A 27,286-nucleotide genomic window follows, 5' to 3' on the forward strand; every position below is an offset into this window, starting at 1 on the left:
GCCAATCACTCATTCATCAACAATCTGCTGCTTGCTATGTTTGTCTATTTCCTTCCTTCAGCACTGGTGATTATTTATTGCTAATAATATAAATCTGTTTTCCTTTTTTAATTCAATTACAGGTTACTATGATTGTGTGTGGGCATGTGAGACAGAAAGAGAAAGAGGGAACTGTGCAAGTGTATTTGCTTTGTGAATAGTGATTAATTTAAAATGGTAAAAAAATTACTATTAATTAAAATAGTAAAAAATATTTATGTATTTATTATTTATCTTATTGTTTATTTATTTAATTTAGTTTTTATTTATTTATTATTTATTAATTCAAATGGTAAAATGGTAAAAAATAGCCTCAATTAGTAAAAGACATAGAAGAAAATATTTTTTGTGCTCTTTCTGCATGGCAGAATCTTCTGTCAAGTAAAATGGAATTTGCAGTAAACATTATGTCTCATGTCTTGATACATAAAGGAGAAAATCTGTTCAAGAGTTGCCAGGTCTGCTATTATGTATAGCTGATCTAATCCGTAAATTTTCATATTTGGAAAACAGAAGAATGACTATATCTTTAAAAGGAAATAATTTCAAAACTGAAAATTTAGGCATCAGATGTGAATAGTCACTTTTCACTAATGATTGGAGGGTTTTATAATTTTTTTATAATTTATAATTTTTTATTATCATAAATGTATTAGGCATATTTTCAATATGCTATGTTAAAGTTATTTGTTATGTTTCACAAGTATTATCTGCATATAGGCATTAATCAAACTAAAATCAGGATGATAGTATTGCTCTTAAGGTATATACCCAGAAAAAGACAAAGTTGTGGATGTCCAGGAAAGCCTTGAAAATGCAATGGGATTTTACATTTCTCTTAGCTGAGGATAGAATTCTTTGATTTTAAAAGCCCAACCAGTAATTACAGAGATAGTAACTACAGTGAATAGATGTTTGCATCTATTAGTTAGTTGCTGCATTCTGTTCTGTTAGTTGCTGCATTTAACTCTTTCTATGTTAAATTAATAGAGTGTGTGGATCATCCTCCTTCACATTTCCATACTGTGCCCAGGAAGAACAGGCAATAAAAAATAATTAATTCAGTGCAAGCTGTGTCAATTAAACTGCATCAGCTTTGTGCCTGCTGTCTGAAGAGATTTTGAAAGAAAAACTGAGCATCATACACATAGAATAGAGTCAGCCTAAGTATTATCAGTAACCAAGGCTATGGAGGTTGTATGAAATTGATTTGGTAAAGCAAAGTGATTGGATCCCTTAGGGATACATAATGTGTCCTTATGCTCTTGCCTCCGACTGGAAGGAATATGTCAAACACTGAAGACTCTGATGATCTTGCCTGTCCAGGAGCTGAAAATTGTGGTGGCGTCAAACATAAATGATGAAGAAACATGAGATGCAGCAACAGATAATTAAGGAAAGCTACAGCAATTAATTAATTAATTCCCTTTGTACTACTGGTCTTTCGCACTTGTACCCAGTTATACAATAGTCTGCATTGTTCCCTTTATTTTTTCTCTGACCCTTTTGTTCCCTTGCTTCTGTACCGTGTGTGTCACATTCATCTGCCCTTTCAACTCTCTTCCCACTTTTGAGAGTGCAAGTTATTCCATGCCTTATTCTTACACAGCGGGATCTTCTCAGCGTTAGTTCAGACAAGGCTGGGAAAGGATTTGGTCGCTCTTTCTTCTTAGAGCATTTAGGCTGCTGTCCGTCACTTCAGCTTTTTACTGGCTGTGCTGGTTTATCCCCCAGCCCCTGCCCTTTCAGGCCACACTGTGATCTGAGAAATGCTCTTTTGGCTCAGCCTTGATAAGCAGCCCTGGGCTCAGCTCCTCTTGAGCTTATCAGAAACACTGTTTGCTCCCAGAAACTTGCACTGCCTAATGAGCTCCTGGATTTTTGATGAACAAGCTTGGAAACTGTTTTTCTTGCCTGAATGGCGTAGCATCCTTACTCTCACACTTTCAAAGAAAGGGTGATGGCACAAAGCGTGGGCAAGGTGGAACAATGTTATGACTGAGGCCTGCTCACTTGTGGTCTATAAACAGAGGTCCAAAATGAGACCCTTGGAGCGCTCCTGTGCCGCAGCAGCTGTGACCAGCAACTGCCCCTCTGAACCACCAAACTCTCCTTTGCTGCTCTTGGAGATCACCAAATAACAATGGGTCCTGGGCTGGTACCCCACTCCTCGATGCCCCTTTGCCCATTGAGGAGATGCAAAGGCATCCAAAGTGAGTATTTCGTTACCTTCAGGGTATCAGAATAATCAGGCAACCCCAGGTGCGGGAAGAAATGATGATGTCTGGCTCCAGATCAGAAGGTTGAAGGATAGCTTTATTAAAGTTATACTATATTACATTAATATACTATTTAAAGAGAGACTATCCTAGTCTACATACTTACTTCTTACTTACCTAACAACTAACAAACTCATGACTCTCTGCTGAGAGTCTGAGACACAGCTGGATCCAATTGCTCATTGAACCCAAACAACCTTCACCAGAATCCAATCCAGCAATCACTTCAGGAAAACAATCCCCATACCACATTCCACATGGGGAAAACAAAGAAGCCGAGATAAAGATTGTTTTCTCTTCTTCTCTCTGTGTTTCCCCTGAGAGACAGAATTATGTCTCTCTGTCTAGAGAATGTGAATGTCACATTGAAGGGAATTCTTCACGAGTACCTTGCACTGATTCTTTATGTCTGTGTGCATACAAGTGTACATAGCTATGGCAAAACAGGAGAAATGCTGCTCTCTTAGGTGTTTAAGTACCTTAGGTATCTAAGTAAGTTAGGCCTATAGGTAACTTTTATTTAAGTTATAAGCTACATTAAATGCTGCTGAGTGTTAATTCTTTACTAAATTGTTGAGTTTAAAGTACAATTTAAGTTATGTTAAATCCTGTTCAGTGTTGTTCCATTACTAAATTGTCAAGTTTAAGGTACAAGTTATGTTGGTGTGCCATTAAGCTTTCAGGCTGTTTTTCTTTTTGTCCTTGCCCTTTCTATCCTTTTATCACACACAGCTAAACACACACACACATAGATAGTACTCAGTTAATTTCTGTTTTGATTGAGTGGATTTTGTTTGTTGCTTTTTTACCCTTGGTGTGCCTTAACCATCTAGCAATTAATAGAGTGAACCTTGTAAATAACCTTTGTTACGCTGTTGCTTAGTATTAAATCTGATTTTTATTGATACCCTTGCTGGTGATTTTTTTAGCAATCACAACTTTCATAATGCTGAATAGTGAGGATTTCTCTTCAGATCTCCTTTTTTCCTTGCAAAATAAATGATCTGGTAATCCATGAGTTTAAGATGTACTTGTAGTTAGACCGCTTCTGTGGCTGTGATAAAAACAGTGATTTCCTGACAACTCCCTTAAGTAGAAAATTCCTTCATTTTTTGAGCAACTGACATTAATTGCTCCTGAACTTTCACAAACACACATATGCTGTCATAGCTGAACTGAAATTTCTGCCCATCCCGCATTTTAGGTTAATTCAACACGTATTTATATATGTGTGCAACTACTTGAAGATAACAGAATTTTTGTTTTTCAACTCTGAGCTTAGTGTAGTGTGCCATTCCATTTCATAGGATAGATGAAAATAATTGAAAAGATAAGTGCAGGTATCATAATTTTAATTTCCCTTCATAAAAGAAAGATACTGTTCTGAGAGATTTTACTGCATAAGTAAAAGGTGCAGAAAGAGCTCAGTGAATTGGCCTGAATAAACAACAAAATTCGGCTTCTGTAAGGCTCTTGCAACCTGAAGACATGAGTAGCACTTGCATTTCAATAACTCAACAAACTAAGCTCCTCTGATATGAAAAAAGAAGGAATTTTGGTGAAGAAACTATCAGTTTAATAAATGTGTATTTTGGTGTAAGATGCTATCCAGTTAAATGTTCCATTCCTGCTTTTCATTTCAATATGCACATGCAGAGCTAATAAGGGACCATCATATAATGTGCCCAGCTGCCAACTGTACATGTGCTACCAATTCTTAAATCATGTTCTGATGGGCATTGAAAGCAGAGCCCATCAGATGTTGTCCAGAATTTCCATTATGAAAATTCCAGCTGTGTTTATGAGAATGCAAATCAGAGAAGGATCCTGTAGGTGATCTCTCACGTAGATGTTTGCATTTCTTGCCTTGAGCTAAGGACTCTAAACAAATTACTGTTTTTTCACTTGGAAAAGACTATACTTTAGAAAAGAAGTGGGGATTACTCTCTTTCTTTGAATTGCTCACTGATGACTTTTTTCATCATTAAATTACAGTAATACAAAAGAGTGCTTTTAACAGAAAAGGGCTTTGTTTCAAATGCTGGCCTCATTGCTTTATGTTACATGTGAGCATTTCCTAGAAAATATTGTAAGCTTTTTCCTGGATGCTCAATGGAAAGAGGTACAGGACAAGATGATTTGCATGAGGTCCTTCTCACAGTGTTAGAGCAGGAAGAGCTTTGAGTTTCATTTTTTTCCTGATTTGATTCACCATTACAGACTTGAATCAAGCTGCCAATGCAGTTACATGGCATTGGTGTATGTGTGGAAATAGTTCAAATGTTATGGTTTGATTCCATGACATTCAAAACTTCTTCAGGTTGCAAACTGGCAGGTTTAAGGAGGGGGGAAACAAATCACCTTTAGATTACAAACAGAAGGGAAAAAAGAGAAAATGCCTGCTCTCAGACAAGATGAATGTCTTCAAAGGATACTAATCCCAGTAACTGTAATTTTCCTACTAATACAGGTGTTTCTATTTTCTTTCCCTGAACAAATCGCTATCAAACTTATCTTAGAATGAATAGGGATTTAGTAGATGGTGTATATAATTAATATTGAAGATATCTTTATTCATATGGCCATAGTTAGTTAGGAGAGCAGTTACAGACAGAAAGGTCTTCCAGAAGACTGAGCCTATGAAATGTTTTCCAGTATTTCTGTTGTCTTTCCCTCTTAGATGCCCAAATATTGATTTAATTCTAAAGAAAGAAAGCTTAGGAGGGAAGATGTATTTAAAGAGGTTGGAAAATAGCACAGGAACTGCTTTTGACTCTGGTGTGCATGAGGAATGTGGAATGATGGCACGCAAACCAAACGGTGTGAGAGCAGCTGTTCAGGGTGTCCCTGCTCAGCAGCCGTGTGCCTCAGAGCTCAGCCAGGAGCAGGACAGCACACACGGATTGAGGGTTGAGCACAGCCCACGTGTTTTGCTTGTTGCTGTGGTCTGGGAGCTCTGAGGTTTGTTCCTGAAGGCCGGTGAGGGGAGAGCAGGGAAGGGCAGAGGATGGAGCACATCCCAGCACCTCCCAGCACAGGTGTCTGATGGTGCTGGGCTGGGAACCAGCATGGTGACACTGCCATGTGATGACAATGGCATGTCCGAGTATCATTGCCATGTACTGAATTTCTACCATCCCTGTTAAATGGCATAAAAAATACTCCTGCAAGACATTTCTGTCACCTGTGGCACAGTTTATGTCATGAGAGAAAGGAAGACTCTAGCACCAATTATCCTTTGATATGTCATTTTTTAATTTGTAAAATAAAACAATTGAGGCACAGACTCAGATCAATTACAGGTACATGGCTTCAAACAGATTGACAGCATCCAAACCAGATACATTGAATCAGGATGGGCTGAGTCAACATAAGGCTCAAGTCAAGTATGTTTCTGTGACAGTCACTTCAAAAGTAGATAAAGTTTCCCTGCAGCTGAAAAGGATAATGAAATTCCAGTTTTGATGTAACAATAATGCAGTGACACAGATCACTATTTCAGCAGAGAAGGAATCTCAAAAGGCCATGTCGTTCTTTCCTCAACCATGCTGGAATATTATAGGCATGTTTAAAATCAACAAATGCTTTTTAGAGTAGTATCAGTGTCATAAATGATCACTGAAGTATTCTGATAATATTGGGACTTCCAGAAACAACATCCAAGCCTTATATTCACAAATTAAATCTGATCATGCCTGTGCTTAAGTGGGTCTGTTTTATATGTATCAGGTATTGTAACGTAAATCATTCCAAGACATTATATTCTAGTAATTCTTGGCTGTGTTTTTCTGATGTATTAGTTAAACTTGTGGTGATCTTCTGAGGAAAGTACAGTAGATAGCAGAGAATTTAGATAAGTTTTCATAACAAGATTAAAGACCAGGTAAAGCAAATGTTCACTTCTTCATGATTCCACATCAAGGCCCTAATCTCCTCATTCCAGCATCTCTTATTTATGCCTCTGATGATTTCAATTTAATTGATTTGGATCTAAACTAGAGAGTGCAGGCTAAGTCACTGTCTTTTACATGGAAGTAGTTCTGACATGACACTTAATGTGTTGCCAAATCCTCGCTGGCAACTCTTGAAATTTTGGATTGCTCCAAATTAAAACCATTGTGTGTCCTGTAGAACAGGCAGCTAATAGAGCTTCACAGATAGATTCCTCAATGCTCAAGGATGAAAAATCACTGTATAGGAGTAGAAGCAAACAGATAAAATATATGATGTAAAGGATAAGGAAGGAAAAAACTGACTTGATGGCTTTCATATGGGCCTCTAAGCTGGGATCCCCAAAGCCACTTGCATTATTTTGCATGTGTCTAGTGTGTATCCACAGAGACCAAATCAACAGGATATTTGAAACAACAGAAAACAGTAAAGGCAAAGGTGTACTTGCATTCCAGAGATTGTTCAATAAAGTCAATCTGTCATTCCATGTGGTTCTCCTTGCTGAAGAGTTTGTCATGGGTAGAAGAGCAGTGTTGTTCTCATGCACGCCGTAGACATCCCAGGCAAAGAGAATTGCAGCTGTGAAGGAGCAGAGCCATGATGTGAGCAGCATCCAGGGCACCAGCCTGGCAATTCTTAGCTTCAGCCAGATGAAGAAATGCTGTGTAAAACTGGCAACCTTGATACAATAGAAGACACTAAGCCAGGCTCCAAACCAGAGGCTGGAGTAGCTCAGAAATATATAGCCTGGATTGAAAAAAAAAGATGTATCTTCTTCAAAATAGGAGTGTTCACGCAATATATTAATGAACAAATACAGGACATTCCAGAAATGGAAAATTAATCTAGATGAACTCAATGAGATCACAATCATATCATATGGGGGCCAAGTCTTGCTCCCAATGCAGGTCGATGAACTGGCAGCCAAGATAATTCCATTTCCTAGAATTCCTGCCAGGGATTCAACCACAGCAATTGATAGACAAAGGACAGCAAAAGGTGTCATCATTGCAACTCAAGGGCTTGCAATTATTATGCAGCTTCTCCTGGGCTCCTGAGAGCCTCAAATCTGCCATGCACTGCCAATTCCAAGGTGCTGTTATGGGCAATGCTCACCTATTTGTCTCAGGGGCAGAAATATCCTAATGTCATTTAATATTTGTGCTATTTTTGATCTTGTTTTTGGGGTTGCTAGTTCAGCTGATTTGTCTAATCATGCAAATTGGGTCAAGATTCAATTACATAGTTTTGATTTTGGTGAAAGGATTTGCATTTTTAAAGGGTTATGGAGCAGGTGAACTGTGGTGTTTACAAATATGGATTTCCATTCCAGTGTCTGATGTCCTGCTTTACATGTCTAGATTTGTTTTTTCTATGTGATGCCTTAATGTCTCCCTTTGTTGCCCTGTTATCTCTTCATGGTTTCTGAGACATACATGCCATGGCCTCTTCTAATAGTGGGGGTGTTCTTCTCTTTGTCAGGTATTTTCAAATTTCTGCTGCAGAGAGGATTATCATGCTTTTCTTCTGTGTGTGGAGATATTTAAGCATTATAATTTTCCAGTAGAACACAGGGATTTAGTAGACTGTGTAACATGCATGTTAATGTTGATTTTATAAATATGAGAATAGTTAGTTGTCTGGTCAGGTGTAGACAAAAAGGTTTTCCATAAGACTGAGCCTATGATGCATTTTCCAATAATTCTGTTTGCTTCCCCTCTTAGATTTCCAAATGTATGCTAATGATCTGGTAAGTATTTGTTTTAATTCTATGAGAAGGAATCTTTGGAGGGAAGATGTACTTAAAGAGGTGGGAAAATAGCACATGATTTTGACTCTGGTGTGCATGAGGAATGTGGAATGATGGCACGCAAACCAAACTGTGTGAGAGCAGCTGTTCAGGGTGTCCCTGCTCAGCAGCCGTGTGCCTCAGAGCTCAGCCAGGAGCAGGACAGCACACACGGATTGAGGGTTGAGCACAGCCCACGTGTTTTGCTTGTTGCTGTGGTCTGGGAGCTCTGAGGTTTGTTCCTGAAGGCCGGTGAGGGGAGAGCAGGGAAGGGCAGAGGATGGAGCAGCCCTCCCAGCACCTCCCAGCACAGGTGTCTGATGGTGCTGGGAACCAGCATGGTGACACTGCCGTGTGATGACAATGGCACGTCCGAGTATCATTGCCATGTGCTGAATTTCTACCATCCCTGTTAAATGGCATAAAAAATACTCCTACAAGACATTTCTGTCACCTGTGGCACAGTTTATGTCATGAGGAGAAGGAAGACTCCATCACCAATTATCCTTTGATATGTCATTTTTTAATTTGTAAAATAAAACAATTGAGGCACAGACTCAGATCAATTACAGGTACATGGCTTCAAACAGATTGACAGCATCCAAACCAGATACATTGAATCAGGATGGGCTGAGTCAACATAAGGCTCAGGTGAAGTATGTTTCTGTGACAGTCACTTAAAAAGTAGATAAAGTTTCCCTGCAGCTGAAAAGGATAATGAAATTTCAGTTGTGATGTAATAAAAATGCAGTGACACAGATCACTATTTCAGCAGAGGAGGAATCTCAAAAGGCCATGTCGTTCTTTCCTCAGCCCTGCTGGAATGTTATAGGCATCTTTAGATCACCAAATATTTTATTAGAGTTCAATCAGTGTAAAAAATGATCAGTGTGATATTCTGAAAATATTGGGACTTCCTTAGAATCCTCCTTAGGAGGTTTTAGTAACCAGAAACAGCATTCAAGACTTTTCTTTACAAATAAAATGTGACCATGCGTGTGCTTAAATAGGTCTATTCCTTTTGTATAATAAATTGTAATGGAAAGCATTCCAAGACACTACTTTCTAGTCAGTCTTGGCTGTGTTTTTCTGATGTATTAGGGAAACTGGTGATTCCCAAGGAATTTACAGCAGATAGTTGAGAAAATGCAGACTTTTTCTTAACAAGACTCACATCCAAGTAAAGCAAATTCCCACCTTCCTATTCACTACATATCAAGGTTCTAATCTCCTCATTCCAGCATATCTTATTTATACCTCTGATGATTTCAATTTAATTGATTTGGATCTAAACTAGAGAGTGCAGGCTAAGTCACTGTCTTTTACATGGAAGCAGTTCTGACATGACACTTAATGTGTTGCCAAATCCTCGCTGGCAACTCTTGAAATTTTGGATTGCTCCAAATTAAGACGAATGTGTGTGCTGTAGGGCAGGCAGCCATTAAAACCACAAAGATTGAATCTCCATTGCTTAAAGGTAAAAAAGCATTGAATACAATGATAAGCACACAAATAAAAAATAAGATGTAAAGGATAAGGAAGGAAAAAACTGACTTGATGGCTTTCATATGGGCCTCTAAGCTGGGATCCCCAAAGCCACTTGCATTATTTTGCATGTGTCTAGTGTGTATCCACAGAGACCGAATCAACAGGATATTTGAAACAACAGACAACATTAAAGGCAGACCAATACTGGCATTACAGAGGAGAATTAATAAACTCAAACTGTCATTCCATGTGGTTCTCCTTGCTGAAGAGTTTGTCATGGGTAGAAGAGCAGTGATGTTCTCGTGCACGCTGTAGACATCCCAGGCAAAGGGAAGTGCAGCTGTGAAGGAGCAGAGCCATGATGTGAGCAGCATCCAGGGCACCAGCCTGGCAATTCTTAGCTTCAGCCAGATGAAGAAATGCTGTGTAAAACTGGCAACCTTGATACAATAGAAGACACTAAGCCAGGCTCCAAACCAGAGGCTGGAGTAGCTCAGAAGCGTAAAAATTACCTTGGTAACTGTTAGCAGGTTTTCATTATAAAAGTAGGGTTCAGAAAATATACTTATTAAGAAATCCAGTGTATTCCATGACTGAAAAATTAATTTAGATGAACTCAGTGAAATCACAATCATATCATATGAGGGCCATGTCTTGCTCCCAATGCAGGTCGATGAACTGGCAGCCAATATAATTCCATTTCCAAGAATTCCTGCCAGGGATTCAATTATAGCAACTGACAGGAAAAGGACACCAAAAGGTGTCATCATTGCAACTCAAGGGCTTGCAATTATTATGCAGCTTCTCCTGGGTTTCTAAAAGCCTCAGCTCTTGTGCTGCCAATTCCAAGGTGCTGTTATGGGCAATGTTCACCTATTTATCTCAGGGGCAGAAATATCCTAATGTCATTTAATATTTGTGCTATTTTTGATCTTGTTTTTGGGGTTGCTAATTCAGCTGATTTGTCTAAGCATGCAAATTGGGTCAAGATTCAATTACATAGTTTTGATTTTGGTGAAAGGATTTGCATTGGAAGGGTTATGGAGCAGGTGAACTGTGGTGTTTACAAATATGGATTTCCATTCCAGTGTCTGATGTCCTGCTTTACATGTCTAGATTTGTTTTTTCTATGTGATGCCTTAATGTCTCCCTTTGTTGCCCTGTTATCTCTTTATGGTTTCTGAGACATACATGCCATGGCCTCTTCTAATAGTGGGGTTGCCCTTCTCTTTATCTGATATTTCCAAGATACTGCTGCAAAGAGTGTTATCATGTTTTTCTTTTGTGTATGGAAAATATCAAGCATTATAATTTTCCCTGCGTGTTTGCTCTGAGTGTCCCAATGGAGAACAATAAATTTCTGTGGGACAATCAGAACAGAGAAAAGGAAATAATTTTTACAGAGTACCTCACTGGTCCATTATTCACCAGCCTCCAAAATAGATGTGGAATTTGCCTAACAAATTTAAGATCTGGGAATATACAACATTACATACAGGAGCAATGGCACATGTGTTAATTGAGGCCCAATTTTGTTTCCGTATTCCATATGGAATATGCATGCTTTTGAAATTCTGGTATATGTGCTAAAAGAAGTTAATTCAAACACTTTCTGCATCCAGAAGATATAGGTCTTCTAAATAAGTGAAGAGGCTTGGATTCATTGAAAAGCTTTGGAATTCACATCTTATCTATAGTCCAGAATACAGAAGGAAACACACAAAGGCTCTTCACAAATGCTGTTACACAAGTAGCTGTCAGTAGTACAGTAAGAAGCTGTGGGCAGTGATCAAATGAGAAATTTTGAGATGTTTTCAAGGTTGTTTCTTTGAGTTTTTTCAGATTTCCTATTGCTTAATGTAAATTATTTACTTAATATTGATATAAAATCTTTTTCTGTTCTCATTAAAAATATTATTAATAATTATTTTTAGTGAGAGCAACATGATTGTATATGCTTCACTGTTTTTTTAATCTGTGCTTATCACTTTGTGACACTGTGATTAGAGGCCTCACTCTGTGTTCAGTTTTGTATAATACATGCTCTGAATGGCTTTCTCACTATCACATCTGCAAAGTTCTTTGTTGAAATTAGTTGAAATTGCCAATTTCCCTCTTGTCAAAACTTGCAAACTATTCACGTATTCTTCTGGTTTTATATGTTTAACAAATGGGTTCAAAACTCAGAGAAGCTATTCCTTTGGTGGTTTTTAAAACAGTGTAGAAGCTTCCAAATTTGCAAGTGTATCTGTATGAGTGTATTTGAAGTTGTCACACTTATACAATTTTTGTCACCAAAAACTTTTGAAAAGCAGTTACTTTCTCATCTCCTTTTAGAAATTCACTTTCACCTTGAAGAAATAAAAAAGTGTCTTTGGTTTTTTGACAGGAACTGCTGCGTAGCATGCTATTGACAGACACTTCCAATAGAAAAAGGCGAGCAAATATTTATCATTTCCCTTTTAGTAAAAGAAAACTGAGTAGCTGCTGTTTCAATTCAAGTCATTAAATTCAGATCTTTTAAGCTCACCCATAGAGTCACAGAATCATGAAATGGTTTGGGTTGAAAGGGGCTTTAAAGACCATCCCCCAGTTCCAACGCCCTGCCATAGGCAAGGACACCTTCCTGTAGACCAGGCAACTCACAGCCCCCTTCAGCATTGAGCCTGCGCCTCTTGCCACAAGATAACCATGTCTGTATGATATGTGTGGGGTTTATGGGCAAGGTGCTGGTACTGGGGAGGCTGCAGGGGTGGTTTGTGTGAGAAGAGACCAGGAGTTGCCCCTGTGTCACACAGAACCAGTCCCAGCTTCCCCAAAAGGGACCCCCCACTGGCCAAAGACCTGCCCACCAGTGATGCCAGTGACATCTCTGTGGCAACTCATTTAAGGAAGAGTAAATGAAGCAGTCCCTGCTCTGGTGCCATTTGTAGCAGTGGGGAACAAAGTGACACGGGCCCCCTTATGCATCTGAAGGAGATCGCTTTATTGTAAAAATTGGCCCCTTTTTATACCTTTAATTTTAACCTGGCATCACTGAAAACAACCCAAAACTTAACAGAACTTAATAGAAAGAAGGCACCCATCGGCTGGCTCAGCTGCCAGGCTGCTGTCTGCATGTCCTACCATCCAATCATTTTCCTGCTCATACACTGTCCATGCGTTCCTTCATTGTGGACAGTGTATCCAATCACAGTCCCAATTGTGAACACACAGTGTCCATTCACAATCTCACTTCCAGCTGACTCTCTCCTCACTCATTACCTCTCATCTCTCAACCAATGTCCAGCTATCCAGCCTGCAGCTCTGCCTTTCCTATGGGGCCTTCTTGTGAGCATAAACCTTAGCAACTTTAATAATTATAACCCCTTATCCTACAGGTTACTGTCCACCAGTGCACAGCAGCTGTGAGAGAGAGAGAACAGGGAGAGAATGTGTGAGAGAAACAGCCTGGCAGACAGCCAGATCAGTGAAGAAGGAAGGGGTCAGTGTGCTCCAGGTGCCAGAGCAGACATTGCCATGCTTTCCCTGGAGAGGACCATGCTGATGGAGACCGTGATCCTGCAGGACCTGGCAGACCACACTGCAGCAGATACCCACACTGCAGCCTGAGCAGAGCCCCCCTGGCACCAGGTGCCCTGAAGGAAGCTGCATCCTGGGGAGATCCCACCATAGAAAAGGCTCATGGCAGGAGCTGCAGCCTGTGGGGATCCCATGCTGAAGCAGTTTGTTGCTGGAAGATTGCACCTTGTGGAGAGGATCCCCTGTGCAATCCCCATTCCCTGATCCTCTGCCCTGCTCAGGGAGGGAATGGAAGAGTGAAGAGCAAGGGACGGGGGGAAAAGGTTTCTGGTTTTGTTCTTCCTTTCTCATTCGCCTAGCATCTTATTGATTGGAATTCAAATTCAGTTATTTTGCCCATGTTGAAGGAATCCCCACAAGGCAAGGCAAAGACAGTGAGAGCAATCCACCCACAATGTGGGCAAGGACAACAGATAAGCTTCATGAGAACAATTAGGGACAGCCACAAGTCCAGGGATTGCCAGTCATATCCAGAGTGATAAGACATGACCAGGATCAAGCCAGTAATTCCAATCTGCAGGCCAGGATCGATATCTAAGTAAGCTAAGAAGGTGGAAAGGCCCAGGAAAAACTGCAGCACAGCTCAAGAAGAGACCAAGGTTGACCATCAAGCTTAGAAGCAGCTCCTGAATGTAGAGGGGCCCAAGCCTCCCTGAGGCCTCTCTCAACAATTTTCTAAAAGACCAGTCAGGTGGACTGTGGAAGTTCGCTCTGAAACAGGGCAGCCAAACCCCCAAAAGTAAGGCCTTCATTTCACCAGAAAGTCCATTCAAAGCTTTTTGTCTTCCCGTGTCCCCCCATACACAGATAAGCAGTACAGCCTGGCACACAGGCTTTAAATCCTGCTGTGGTGGGCACTGAAAATTGACTCGATTGCACATTGTTTTGAATTTCAATGATGAAAATTCAGAGGCGTGCTTATAGGAATGCAAATCAGAGAAGGATCCTCTCATGCAGATATTTGCATTTCTTGCCTTGAGCTAAGGACTCTAATCAGATTACTGGGTTTTTTTTCTTGGAAAAGACTGTGCTTTAGAAAATAAATGTATTCTTCTGTCTTTCTCGGATTTGCTTACTGCTGTGGGCTTACTGATTATTATTTTCATCATTAAATAACAGAAACCCAGAAGAGTGCCTTTAACAGAAAAGGGGTTTGTTTCTAATGCTGGCCTCATTGTTTTATGTTACATGTGGGCAGTTCCCTAGAAAATATTGTGGTTTTTTTTTTTTTTACTGGATGCTCAATGGAAAGAGGTACAGGACAAGATGATTTGCATGATGTCCTTCTGGCAGTGTTAGAGGAGGATGAGCTTTGAATTTTGTTTCCTGATTTGATTCACTGTACCAGAATTGAATCGAGCTGCAAGAGGGTCTGAGTAGCATTGGTGTGTATGCAAATAGTTCATGCTCTGGAAGGGTCTGAGTCCATGACTTTTAAATTTTCATTAGGTTGGTATATGGTTAGTTAAGATGTGGGAATCAAACCAATTCCCATCTTATGGACAAACACACAAAAAGAGAAAAATTAATACTTTTAAACAAGATGTGTGAATACAGAGGATCACAACTGCTGTAATTCTCATTTGTTTTAGTACAGAGGCTGTTACTTTTGTTTACCAGAATAAATTTTTGTCAAATTTATTTATTAACTTATTCAGTAAAACAAAGGGATCTAGTAGATGGTGTATATAATGCATGTTAAAGATTTTTTTTTTTTTTGGTGATAATAATTAGTTACATAGTATATTACAGAAAGGAACATCTAGCAGGAAACTGGCCCTATGAGGTGCCTTCCAGTATCTTTGTCAGTGTTCCCTCTTAGATCCCCAAATTCATGTGAGTAAACTGGTAACTATTTGATTTAATTTTATGGAAAGGAAGCTTTGGAGGGAAGATGTACTTAAAGAGGTGGGAAAATAGCACATACTTTTGACTCTGGTGTGCATGAGGAATGTGGAATAATGGCACGCAAACCAAACTGTGTGAGAGCAGCTGTTCAGGGTGTCCCTGCTGAGCAGCCGTGTGCCTCAGAGCTCAGCCAGGAGCAGGACAGCACACATGGATTGAGGGTTGAGCACAGCCCACGTGTTTTGCTTGTTGCTGTGGTCTGGGAGCTCTGAGGTTTGTTCCTGAAGGCCGGTGAGGGGAGAGCAGGGAAGGGCAGAGGATGGAGCAGCCCTCCCAGCACAGGTGTCTGATGGTGCTGGGCTGGGAACCAGCATGGTGACACTGCCGGGTGATGACAATGGCATGTCCGAGTATCATTGCCATGTGCTGAATTTCTACCATCCCTGTTAAATGGCATAAAAAATACTCCTACAAGACATTTCTGTCACCTGTGGCACAGTTTATGTCATGAGGAGAAGGAAGACTCCAGCACCAATTATCCTTTGATATGTCATTTTTTAATTTGTAAAATAAAACAATTGAGGCACAGACTCAGATCAATTACAGGTACATGGCTTCAAACAGGTCGACAGCATCCAAACCAGATACATTGAATCAGGATGGGCTTAGTCAACATAAGGCTCAAGTCAAGTATGTTTCTGTGACAGTCACTTCAAAAGTGGATAAACTCCCACTCTAGCTGGAAAGGCTCCCAAAACTCCAGACCTAATGTAACAATAATGCACTGACAACAATCATTACTTCAGGAAGAGCAGAAGAAGATCAAAAGACTGTTTTGTTCTTTACCAAATCATACAGGAATCTGAGTCATTGCCTTGTTTTTTTCTTGTCCCAGAGAAACCATGGCAATTTCTAAGGAAAGTGTAGCAAATAGGAGACAACTTACAAAATTTTTCAAAACAAGACTCACAACTAAGTAAAACAAATTTCCACTCTTCATGATTCCAGATCAAGACCATAATCTATTAATTCCATTGCCTATTATTTTATATCTCTGACAAATTAATTTGAATTATTTTTGATCTAAACTAGAAAGTGCAGGCTAAATCATGGTCTTTTACACAGATATAGTTCTGACAGGACACTTTGTGTGGTGCCAAATCATAGCTGGCAGCTCTTGAAATTTTGGATTGCTCCAAATTAAAACCATTGTGTGTCCTGTAGAACAGGCAGCCATTATAACTATACACATGGATTGCTTATCACTAAAAAGTGAAAAAACTCTGGAATAGAGGAGAAGCAAACAAATAAAATATATAATGGAAAGTACAAAGAAGGAACCGACTGACTTGATGGCTTTCATATGAGCCTCTAAGCTGGGATCCCTGAAGCCACTTGCATTATTTTGCATGTGTCTAGTGTGTATCCACAGAGACCTAATCAGCAGGATATTTGAAACAACAGACAACATTAAAGGCAAAGCTGTACTTGTACTCCGGAGATAAATCAGTAAAGTCAAACTGTCATTCCATGTGGTTCTCCTTGCTGAACAGTTTGTCATGGGTAGAAGAGCAGTGTTGTTCTCATGCACGCCGTAGACATCCCAGGCAAAGAGAATTGCAGCTGTGAAGGAGCAGAGCCATGATGTGAGCAGCATCCAGGGCACCAGCCTGGCAATTCTTAGCTTCAGCCAGATGAAGAAATGCTGTGTAAAACTGGCAACCTTGATACAATAGAAGACACTAAGCCAGGCTCCAAACCAGAGGCTGGAGTAGATCAGAAACGTAACAATTGTCTCGGAAACTATGTACATGTTTCCTTTATAAAAGATGGGCTCATAAAATATACTTATTAAAAAATCCAGTGTAGCCCATAACTGCAGAATTAATCTAGATGAACTCAGTGAGCTCATGATCATATCATACTGGGACCATGTCTTGCTCCCAATGCAGGTCGATGAACTGGCAGCCAAGATAATTCCATTTCCTAGAATTCCTGCCAGGGATTCAACCACAGCAATTGATAGACAAAGGACAGCAAAAGGTGTCATCATTGCAACTCAAGGGCTTGCAATTATTACGCAGCTTCTCCTGGGCTCCTGAGAGCCTCAGCTCTGGTGCTGCCAATTCCAAGGTGCTGTTATGGGCAATGCTCACCTATTTATCTCAGGGGCAGAAATATCCTAATGTCATTTAATATTTGTGCTATTTTAGATCTTGTTTTTGGGGTTGCTAGTTCAGCTGATTTGTCTAAGCATGCAAATTGGGTCAAGATTCAGTTGCATAGTTTTCATTTTGGTGAAAGGATTTGCATTTTTAAAGGGTTATGGAGCAGCTCAACTGGGGTTTTTAGAACAGTGGTTTTGCACTTCAGTATCTGATGTCCTGCTTTACGTGCCTAGATTGGTTGTTTTTTAATACCTTATTCCTTAATCTCTCCCTGTCTTGCACTGTCATGTCTTCTTTGTTTATGAGTGTAATCTCTGTGGTGTCTTCTAATACTGAAGCAAGTCCTTATCAAATGTATTCAAATATCTGCAAATTGGCTTGGTGGGCATGTGACAGCCAATCAAGGTCAACTTCCCACAAGTATAAAGGATTTTCTTCGTCTCTCCCCTATCTTTGCACAGTATTGTAAAAGTCCTAATATTTCAAGGCCTTGTTTTATGAAATGAGCCAAACTGATGACATCCTGTAGCACTTTTTGCAGGTCTGGCTCCACTTTCTTTGCTGTAATAACTCATCTATGAACATTGCAGTGAATGAATTCCAGGTGTAGTGGTGACTACGTAATCTTACCAACCAATCCTTCTTTTATGTGAGTCAAAGCAGATGTTCCACTGGCCTTTACACTTGCACAGATTTTCCAGAAAACATTTTTATTAAAGAAATAATTTACTGTTGAGAATACAGCTTCTGTGGTAAATCTTCCCTCCAGTGGCTTATAGAAGGTAGCTCTTAATTTATTTCACCATTGAAACAGAATTTGTCAAATACCTTAATCTGAGACATTTTAGAAACATTTGTAGTTTCATCCACCCATTCAGGAATCCTCTTCCACTATGTAATTTGTGCAGATACTTGTCTCTTCAAACTTTAAGTAGTATTTCCTGTGTCTTCTAACAGTGTTTGCTGACAACAGAATCCATTTTAGTTTGCTGCTCTATTGCTTTGTGTGTATTATCCCAGCCATTTTTACTTTTTATGGCAGGAAGAATAAGTGTTCTCTGGTGCTATGTGACATTTTTTGTTTTGCTGTGAAAGAAGAAACCTCAAAGGAGGCTTGTCTACACACTTGTCATTAAGTTTGGTGAAATTTTTTAAAGTACTGAATTGAATGTCACATGGCTTAAAACATGGCTGAAAAAATTGTAGAGGTTTGTCTTTGTGCTCTAGATGCTTATGTTTTAAATATCTTGCTAATTCTGATGACTTCATAGTGACATTAACTAAATTTTCAAAGCATTCTCAAAGTAAAATTATCAAGTGCTTCCTGTCCATGTGATCTGCATGGCCAACTGTGTGCTTGAATAGTCTGACTATATGTGCTTGTGTGTGTTTCTAGAGACCACAGGATGATACAGTCATAGAATGGTTGGATTGGAAGGGACCTTACATATCATCTAGTTCCAACCTCCCCACCACAGGCAGGGATACCTGCCCAAGGAGTATTTGCTCAGCCTTACTCCCTAGCTTGACTTCAAGAAAACAGATCTGTAGCATCCACACATCATCAGGATAATGGATTCATCCACTTGTAGCAATACAGCCCATACATGACAGAATCTAATTAAGCAAAATAGCAAGTATAGATATGAACAAATAGCATAAATACCATCTCTGCTGGAGATGCTTCAATAGGATATGTTAGACATTTAATGAAATTATGGAACAATGGAACAATGTCTGTTTATAGTTATTAACATACTACAGTACTCTCCTAATGTTGTACAATTAGAAAATCAGACACAGTTTAAATCAACAAACTGTTTACAGAAATAATTCTAAGTTTAGTGTTATTACTAAATTGCAATTCATCCCTTATGCAACAAACTACAGAACTTGCAGTTGTTTAATGCAACTTTATATTATCCTGGGAACCCACACCAGGGAATGACCTTTGTTTCCATGGCTAAGAGACCCGGGATGACTCATGTACTTCTACTCACTGCAGCCCTCAAAAGCCAAGCCAAGCCTACCCTGTCTGGGAATGGGCTGACAATCTGAGTGACACTGCTGCCATTTCAGCTGCTGGATTTGATTCTGCTCCTATATTCTCAATTATGCTCATGTTCAGGAATTATCTAGAAAGTACTGGAGCAATCTTTTTCTCCAGGAAGGGTCAAACAAAGCTGCTGATGGGTAGATAATTCCTTCACCCTGCAAAAATGACCATCCAATTCCTGGGATCATATTGTGCTGTGCACTTCGGTGAAACAGCAGGAAGTGACATATTTTGACCTGAAAAGGATCAGCTTAAGATTCTATGTAGTGATATCATGCCTGTCACTGTCACCATATCACATTCAGGTCACCAACACTTGAGAAGAGGGTGCTCCATTGTGTTTTGCAGCCTTACTCCCTTGATGCTGATTGTCAGGCACTCAGTCTGAATGCATGACACAGATAGAGACAAAGGTCTACCCATGAGTCAAAATCAACATCAGAGATCAGATGGGTGCTAGCTGAACCTGAACATCCCATTCTCATGGAGTCAACTAGCAAAGTACATATATATCCCCATACACAGTTTATAGAAAGGTGACTCCAGAAGCCTAGTAGTCAGCTATTTCAAAAGCTGCTCAACATCGTGTGAGTCCACAGGGAGAATTATGGCTGAAGCATAGATTAAAATGGCCATGTCAAGGAGCAGCAGGAGGAGCTGTTCCATAAGGAAAAGAGATCCAAAAAGGCAGCATCACCACAAGAGCAGACAAGGACAGGACTGTCAAGCATGCAGTCCCACCTCCTGTGGACAAGGAAAGCAAAGAAGCTCTGTGATGGGTCAGCCAGCAGTCCACTCATACCAGATGTGTCCACAGTGATATGACAGTAATTCCAGTTTGTAGACCAGGATCAGTATCCATGTCAGCTAGGCAGGTGGAAAGACTCCAGCAAAGCTACAGCACAGCTCAAGGAGAGAGTAAGGGTTAACACCCATCTTAGAAGCAGCTCCTGAAACGAGAGGGGGCTGAGCCCTGCTGAGGCATCTCCCAGCAATTGTTTTAAGGTCAGCCAGCTGTGCTGTGGAAGTTGGCTCTGAAACTCAGCAGCCAAAACCCCAAAAGCAGTGCAGAGCCCCTAACCATATTCACCATAGCAGTACCTGGCAACTTTATCAATGAGTCCATCCCAGTCCCACCTTTTTATCATCTGTTGGTAAAATTAATTGTATCAGCAGTATTCAACACAAGTAGATTCCAAGAGCTTGACAAAGAAATCAGAATTAACTGCCACAGTAGATGGGTAGCTAAGTACATAAGTTCAGTAAATGTTTAGAGAATAAGTATACACTGTACAGCATTCTAATCTGGTTTACCAGGAGCACAGCCTGGTAAAAAAACAGATTAAGGAAAGTGATTATCTTCCTCAACACTTCTTAAGGTGATATCTGGAATATTGCATCCAGTATTTGGGGGGAATTCTATTTTTCTGGTGACTGGGCACTACTGAATTTGCACATAACACTAGACTTAGGCTGACAACAAAGTTCTGGAAGACAGATTCACAATTCAAAATCATTTTGGCAAGCTGGAGATGCAGGCTGATAAAACAGGCACAAATGCCTACAGATATGAATAAACACATGCATATATAAATTTCTGAAGAAAGCTGTAATAAAAATAAATGCCATGCTGAGAGATGTAACCAAAAATTTTTGTTTGTTGTATAAATTAAGGCATTGTACTCTTGTATGTAGCTCTTATAAAGTTGCATTGCAGAACTATAAAAATTGGAAGCGAAAGCCTTTTTTAGTTTTGAAAGAAGACATCTGCAAAAGGACTAACAAACATGAAAAAGTAACTCTGAAGATAAAGGAATAAACTTTTCTTAAAGTTCATTGTGGACAGGGCAAGGAGTGGCTGGTTTCATAATTACAAAGTGACATCCTTTTTACAATTAGTGTCAAAACTTAAAAAAAATGATGCATATTTTAATTGCAAACTTTTAAAAAGGGTTTGAACAAGAAGCTTCTGCAGTGTCACAGGGAAAGCTGATCCTGCTTTGGAGAAGTGAATGAAAGCAAAGCTTATTCATTGAACTATATAGAAATCTACTAAAAGTTCACCTCTTTCCATTTCATCAGTCTGGGAGAAAATCTTTCTCAATTAATTTGGCTGTTTGGTGGACCAAAGTGTTTGGTACTTAATAATACCTCATAGTGACACAGGAAATTATTTAGTTCAATTCAAAATACGCCACATTGCTGGCCAGATGCAAACAATTCCTCTTTACAGATGCACTGGCAAGTTTCCTGATTACTCAAAACCACATATTACAACAGAATCAAAGATACAAATGGAACTTGAAATCTCCAGAATTATAAGATTAAGTCTTAACTTTAGAAACACAGTGCAGTAACTGGAGATCTGGAGATACTCTGAGAAGGAAGAAAATGCTAAGAAGAGGAGACATCAAATGAAATTGTGTTGGAAATATGGAAGACAGAACTTGAGGGTTCTGCTCAGAAGGATGAGGTAACTTCTTTTTTTAATATTTTTATTTCACAAGCATGACTTTGTGATATTGCAAAGTATATGAAGAGCTTTAGTATCTAAGTTGGATCTAAACCACAAATGAGGATAGCAGATTTGGGGGCTGAACCAAAAAGAATTTTTGTGACTGATGACACTTCACTCTCTGGTTCACAGATGTAACTAATGATAGATATTAAGGATGTACTTCAACAAAAAATACTTAAAAACAATACCAATGCTTATACCTTCCAAAGTATTTTGAATGGCCATGAAGTTCATATAATTTTGAGTTTAGCTGTATATGCTTCCATATAGTTTCTTGTTGCAGCATTACAATTAAAATACACATTTGGAGACATAAATCTGAGTTGTGGTCAAGTGGTTATTGCATTGTAACATCCATGATTCAAGTGATTTTGCAGCAGAAGTATGTTATCTACATGTGAAATATAAGTAATTCTGCTTGATAGACCCATAATCTCTGAAATTCAAGGCTGTTTTCACCTCACACATTGGCACACATAATTTGGGTTATAAGGCTTTGTTTTATTTTGCTGTCAACCAAGCATAGCAATTAGTCTGAGTTTTCCATAAGTAGGTACAACTCCACATCTCACACAAGGTTGTTTTTCATCTGAATTATATCTGTAGGGCTAATACAGTAAAGCACAGGACATAGCTTTTATGTTATGAAATTCACCACTTTTGATTATGTTGCATATGAAAGGGTATTTTTGTTATGGTCATTTTTCAGAATCAGAATGGACTTTTACAGGAATATCCATTTAAATCAGCCTGTAAACAACTGTAAAAACAAAGCAGATAGCAAGCACTTTCGAGAGCCACAGAAAATGGTTTTCTAGGATGTATTTTGGAAGGTGGTGCATTGTGAAGAAGCAAGAACAGAGCTGATACACACTCAATTGTAAGAGAAGCCCTCTGGCATCTGGTGGACTCTGATATTTAATTTGCCTTAACATGCCTCCTCAGTAGAAGGCTGTGTGGCTGCTTATTCAGGGATTAGGCTAATATTCTTTCTTGCTCTCCTTGATGTTAAATAAATGCTTCAGAGGCTAGGACTTGATTTTCTGCATGGAATACTATGCCTCGTGGGTGTTTTGGAATGGTTTCACAGTGAATATCTGAATGCATAAAGAGATATACAACCGCAAAAATCTTTTTTAAATATCAGTCCTCACCCTGTTGCAGAGAAAAAAAAAAAATCAAGTTCTCACTAGTACAGTAGCTACAAAAAAAACCTACAAAATTTTAATAATAGCCTGAGGTGATATTCTAATTATGCTATTTATTCTTAGAGTTTGTGCCCAATGAGGCAACAAATGATATATTAAAGTAACACAGAAAATAATAGAAGACATTCATGTATGATAGGGTTATGACCAGGGAAACTCATGTACATTCATGTAGGACAGGGGAAAACAAGGTGTTTTTTTAGTTTCAACTTTAGTGGTTTTTGCCATTCTTATTTTCACTGCTTCTCCTGTCTTTCTTGCCTGATCTTCTTTACCCTCTTACCCTTAATTCTCAGACTGTCCTTTCCTAGTGCCTGAAACCAACTCCTTTTCTTTCCTGTCATCAAGGATACCCTTCCTGTCTACGTCCCAGTTCACATATCCATTCTATCCACTTGGATCCCAGGTTTGAGTATAATCTTCCTTATGGGTTGACTGATGAATCTTCAATTTGAAGGACTCACAGAGGTCAGACTATTCCTCTTTTTTCCCCATTGTCTTTAACAAATTCATCCAGGTAACTGAATTGCTACAGATTGAGCTAATCTGGGCTTACAAATTTACGTTTCTCCTCTTGTTCCTTCCTCCTCTGAACCTAATGTGTATGAACAGGTGGCTGTGGTTAGAAGCATCAATTACTTTTCTGCCCTTTTTTTCTGCATAAAGATGTCGCAGAAAGCTAGAAGGATGGGTTGCCCAGGGAAGTGGTGAACGCCCCCTCACTAGAAGTATTCAAGGCCTGGACAGAGATCAAGCAGCCTGACCATGGTGGCTTGGTTGAACTGGATGATTTTTAAAAGGTCCTTTCTAACTACATTCTATGAGTCTTTGAGTTTGTGTACTGGTAGACTGATGCTAGATGAGAGAGCAAGTTTCTGGTGAATAAAAGGGTGAAAAGTTGCCATCTGTGTATGTGACTTGAGAGTGTCTGAGAGCACTTTTGCCCCAGAAGGGATCTGTCACCTGCAGGGCAGTGGGAACACTCTGCTGGATCCCTGACAGACAACTCCAATTATGAGCTGTTTAAATTTAATTAATTTTTCCTGTCATCAGTCCTCCAATCTACAATGGAATATTACGGCTCTCAGGCTGTCAGTTTCTGAACTTCTTTAGTGAAGGAACAAGTGCTATAGTGTTCTGATGTCATCAGACCAAATTTGTGCTTTTGATGGTTACTAAAATTATTACTAACCTTTAGCTGACAGTCTTTCATATCAAGGAGATTTTCTTTCATGTTGTTTTAATCCTTAAGTCACATTGCTCAGTAGTAGTACCACCAAGGACCATTTGAGGTACAAGGGATTGAGTTAAACGAGTTTTTTTTAAACCTAAGTGCAGTCTCTTTGTAAGTGATAGCCTTTTCACAGGAGTTTTCAAGATGGCCAGCGTCATTAATATTGCCTCACCATGTTTTTCTAATGCTCTTTTTAAAAGAGCAAACTTTCATGCAGTCTGTAATACATACATATTTTGAAAGGTTGAAGATGGAATATCAATCCATGAAGCAAAACTTCAGTCTACCAAACTGTTGTAGTGAAATTTACTATTCACATGATGTAGAAGATTAAAGTCCCAATTAAATTTCACTTCAGGACATATATTAGAAAAATAATTTGCTGAAATCTGCTTTTGATTCCAAACCATTTTAAATACTAACCATTTTAAATTACCATAAGAAATACTTGAAACAACATCTGTCAAATGCACACCAACACACTTAATACATCCATATTTCTTTGAATCATATGTTTATTTAATTCTATAAGGTATCTAAAAGATAATTGCTGTTAACCAGTTTTATGTGTAACAGCTGGAAGGCATGCTGAACATTATATTTTTTTTCAGTTTGCTGATCATTGTTAGATTTGGAAGAGGATAATGCACTGTATAGAGGAAAGTGTCTGTCACAGAGAAAAAAGCCAGAGGTTCTCTTACTAATTTGTGGACTCAAGGGAGCAGAGCTGTCATATGTGCCTTAAAGATAAGAAGGGAATGAGTTGATAAGGATTACTTGTGACGTCTTCTCCCTCCCTGCCCTCCCTCCCTCCCCCAAGCCCCTCTTCCTGCTTCTGAAATTAGAAAAAATTTACAGGGAAATTTTTTGTCTTTGCTTTCTGTAAGTGCTAAAAGTGTCTTCAAAGAAACCTACATGCTAGCAGGAAAAACAACAGCACCATTTTCATGTATATGGGAATGCTTCATGCATTCAGCTCTGAAGCTGCCCAAAGCTCTACAAGTTATATATTCAAAACCCCATCAGAATATTTACAATGGCATCATGCAATCCTCTCCAAGGTATAGATTTTTCAAGGCTTAAATATATATACAGACTGTCACTTTCAGATAGAAAGTGCTGCTGTCCTGTGCCACATAATCTGAAAGAAATTTCCATACCCAATTTGTGATGTGGAAAATGTAAGACATGCTTCACTGCCTTATTGCTACCAAATGCAAATATGCTCTATTCTTACCTTGACAGATGTAAGAAACTCTGCTTGAAAATATACATAAATACAGTGTCTGAATTATTTTGCAACAGCTAATAACCACAGCCAAACAGATTTTTCTGAAGTGTGGATCACATAATTTCAGATAAAATATGTCTTATACCTGGATATCTCAGCCCATAGTCACAGAGGGAGCATCTATGTGAAATAAATCCACATTTTTCCAATGAGATACACAAATTTTGGAATAAATAAAAGTTTTAACAACTTAATTCTCTCCGTAACAGCTCAGCTTTGCTACTGAATTACTGAACAAACTCAAAACCCTATGTCCATTGCAGCAGAATACTACTCAGGAGCATACTTTTCCAGAACAGTATTGAGAATCCAACAATAACGTCTATTAGATCCAATACATGATGTTACTATGGCATGTCATGCCTTCCGAGAAGAAATATCACCACCACACTAGATCTTTCAAGGCAGCTTTCTCAGCATCACAGCACCCTTGAAACAGGTTCTAATTCAATGAGTTGTGCTCTTCAGTGAGAAAGAGAAGGCTTCTCAGGTTGCCTTTCCTGAAACATCCCACGCACTCTTGAAATGAAGTTGTGATCCATTGACTTTTCAGGATGTGTCCTTATTAGCTAGCAAGTCTGGTAAAAATTGCCTATACATACACATTCAAATATTTTCTAGGTAGTGTGTGTGGGACAATCCATCTGTTGTGGCAATAATTAAGTGGTAAAATTTCATTCTATCAAGAGGAAATGAGAATACCTGTTTAATAGATACTGGTACACGAAACCAGGTTAACGCCAATCATATTCTCCCAGCATATTGACCAAAGGCCTCTTTTGTCTTCTCAAGTGTCATTTTAAAAGTGAATACTTCAGCCAAGGTTTTATTACTTGCTTTAATTTTTTTACATTGGATTCAAAATCATCATAACCATTTTATAATCAAAAAAGTCAATAAATTCCTTACCCAGGTAATTTTTAAAACTTAGATAGTGTTCATGGAGAAAAGAGAAATAAAATTTACTTCATTACATAAAGCTTGGCAGCTGTTAGATGCTGTAATGAAGGTGGAAGAGTTCAGATACAGTTAAGACAGATAAATAAACTGAATATTGTAATGAACAAATTTGTCCAAATAGTATACAAAGATCTCTTCACTGTGAGATCTCAATTGTGGCTAACAAAAAACTTTTGTTTCGTTGCTTTCATTAAATCAAATATCAATCAATTTATGAGAGAAGTATTTGCAAAATGGATTCTGATGTTAAAGTGAAGTGACACACTGCAAGGAAAGATCAGTAGGGATCTTTTTGTCAGTATGCTAGGACTTTCTTACTGTATTTAGAGCTGGTTGTTAAATACAGAAATATATAGCTACCAGTAACCTGAATGCTAAAAAGAACTGGGAGTAAGTAACTGGTTGCAGCCACATAAGAAATCTGTTACGATAGTAAAGTGTTAAATTATGCAAGCACTACAGAAATAGGGAAAAATCAGGTTGATAGGAGCTCTGAACAACTGAACAGATATCAAAGTATTTTCAGACTAGTGAACCAAGATATCAAATTCTCCTCAGAGACTTGCAGCCTGGGGAGGCAAACAGTGCTGTCCTGGTATTTTGCTTGTTTCAAGCACTTTGGAAGCTGACACCAAGATGGTCCCCACTACCTCTCTCACCTCACAGCCGCCAATTGAGAAGGTCTCAAGTCTCAATGTCTTGCTCTCCTACTCAGTTTTTCATGTCTCAGAGAAATAATGTGGGTTCCCAGTCCCAAATATTCCCAATGTTCCTCCTTAAAAAAGCAAAGACACACAGGCTGGCCATTTTCCAAGAACAACTGTAAATAGAATCAGCAATTAATGATTTTTTTTTTTTCTATACCTCCTAATGGG

At 39.0% G+C, this 27,286-nt stretch overlaps 3 protein-coding genes across 3 annotated transcripts; all 3 read right to left on the bottom strand.

The window, feature by feature from the left end:
- Positions 1 to 2: 2 nt before the first annotated feature.
- Positions 3 to 8,378, bottom strand: LOC144248876 (taste receptor type 2 member 40-like). Its single transcript, XM_085592551.1, has one exon. The coding sequence runs from the start codon at positions 7,276 to 7,278 to the stop codon at positions 6,343 to 6,345; it is 936 nt and encodes a 311-aa protein (XP_085448677.1). The 5' UTR covers positions 7,279 to 8,378; the 3' UTR covers positions 3 to 6,342.
- Positions 8,379 to 8,440: 62 nt separating this feature from the next.
- Positions 8,441 to 10,321, bottom strand: LOC110480822 (taste receptor type 2 member 40). The gene has a single exon (XM_031506279.3). The coding sequence runs from the start codon at positions 10,314 to 10,316 to the stop codon at positions 9,381 to 9,383; it is 936 nt and encodes a 311-aa protein (XP_031362139.2). The 5' UTR covers positions 10,317 to 10,321; the 3' UTR covers positions 8,441 to 9,380.
- Positions 10,322 to 16,060: 5,739 nt separating this feature from the next.
- On the bottom strand, positions 16,061 to 27,280 carry LOC144248877 (taste receptor type 2 member 40-like). Its single transcript, XM_085592536.1, has one exon. The coding sequence runs from the start codon at positions 17,027 to 17,029 to the stop codon at positions 16,094 to 16,096; it is 936 nt and encodes a 311-aa protein (XP_085448662.1). The 5' UTR covers positions 17,030 to 27,280; the 3' UTR covers positions 16,061 to 16,093.
- Between the last annotated feature and the right edge of the window lie 6 nt (positions 27,281 to 27,286).

The sequence above is a fragment of the Lonchura striata genome, chromosome 1 (assembly GCF_050655825.1).
Source record: "Lonchura striata isolate lonStrDom1 chromosome 1, ASM5065582v1, whole genome shotgun sequence".
Classification (NCBI taxonomy): domain Eukaryota; kingdom Metazoa; phylum Chordata; class Aves; order Passeriformes; family Estrildidae; genus Lonchura; species Lonchura striata.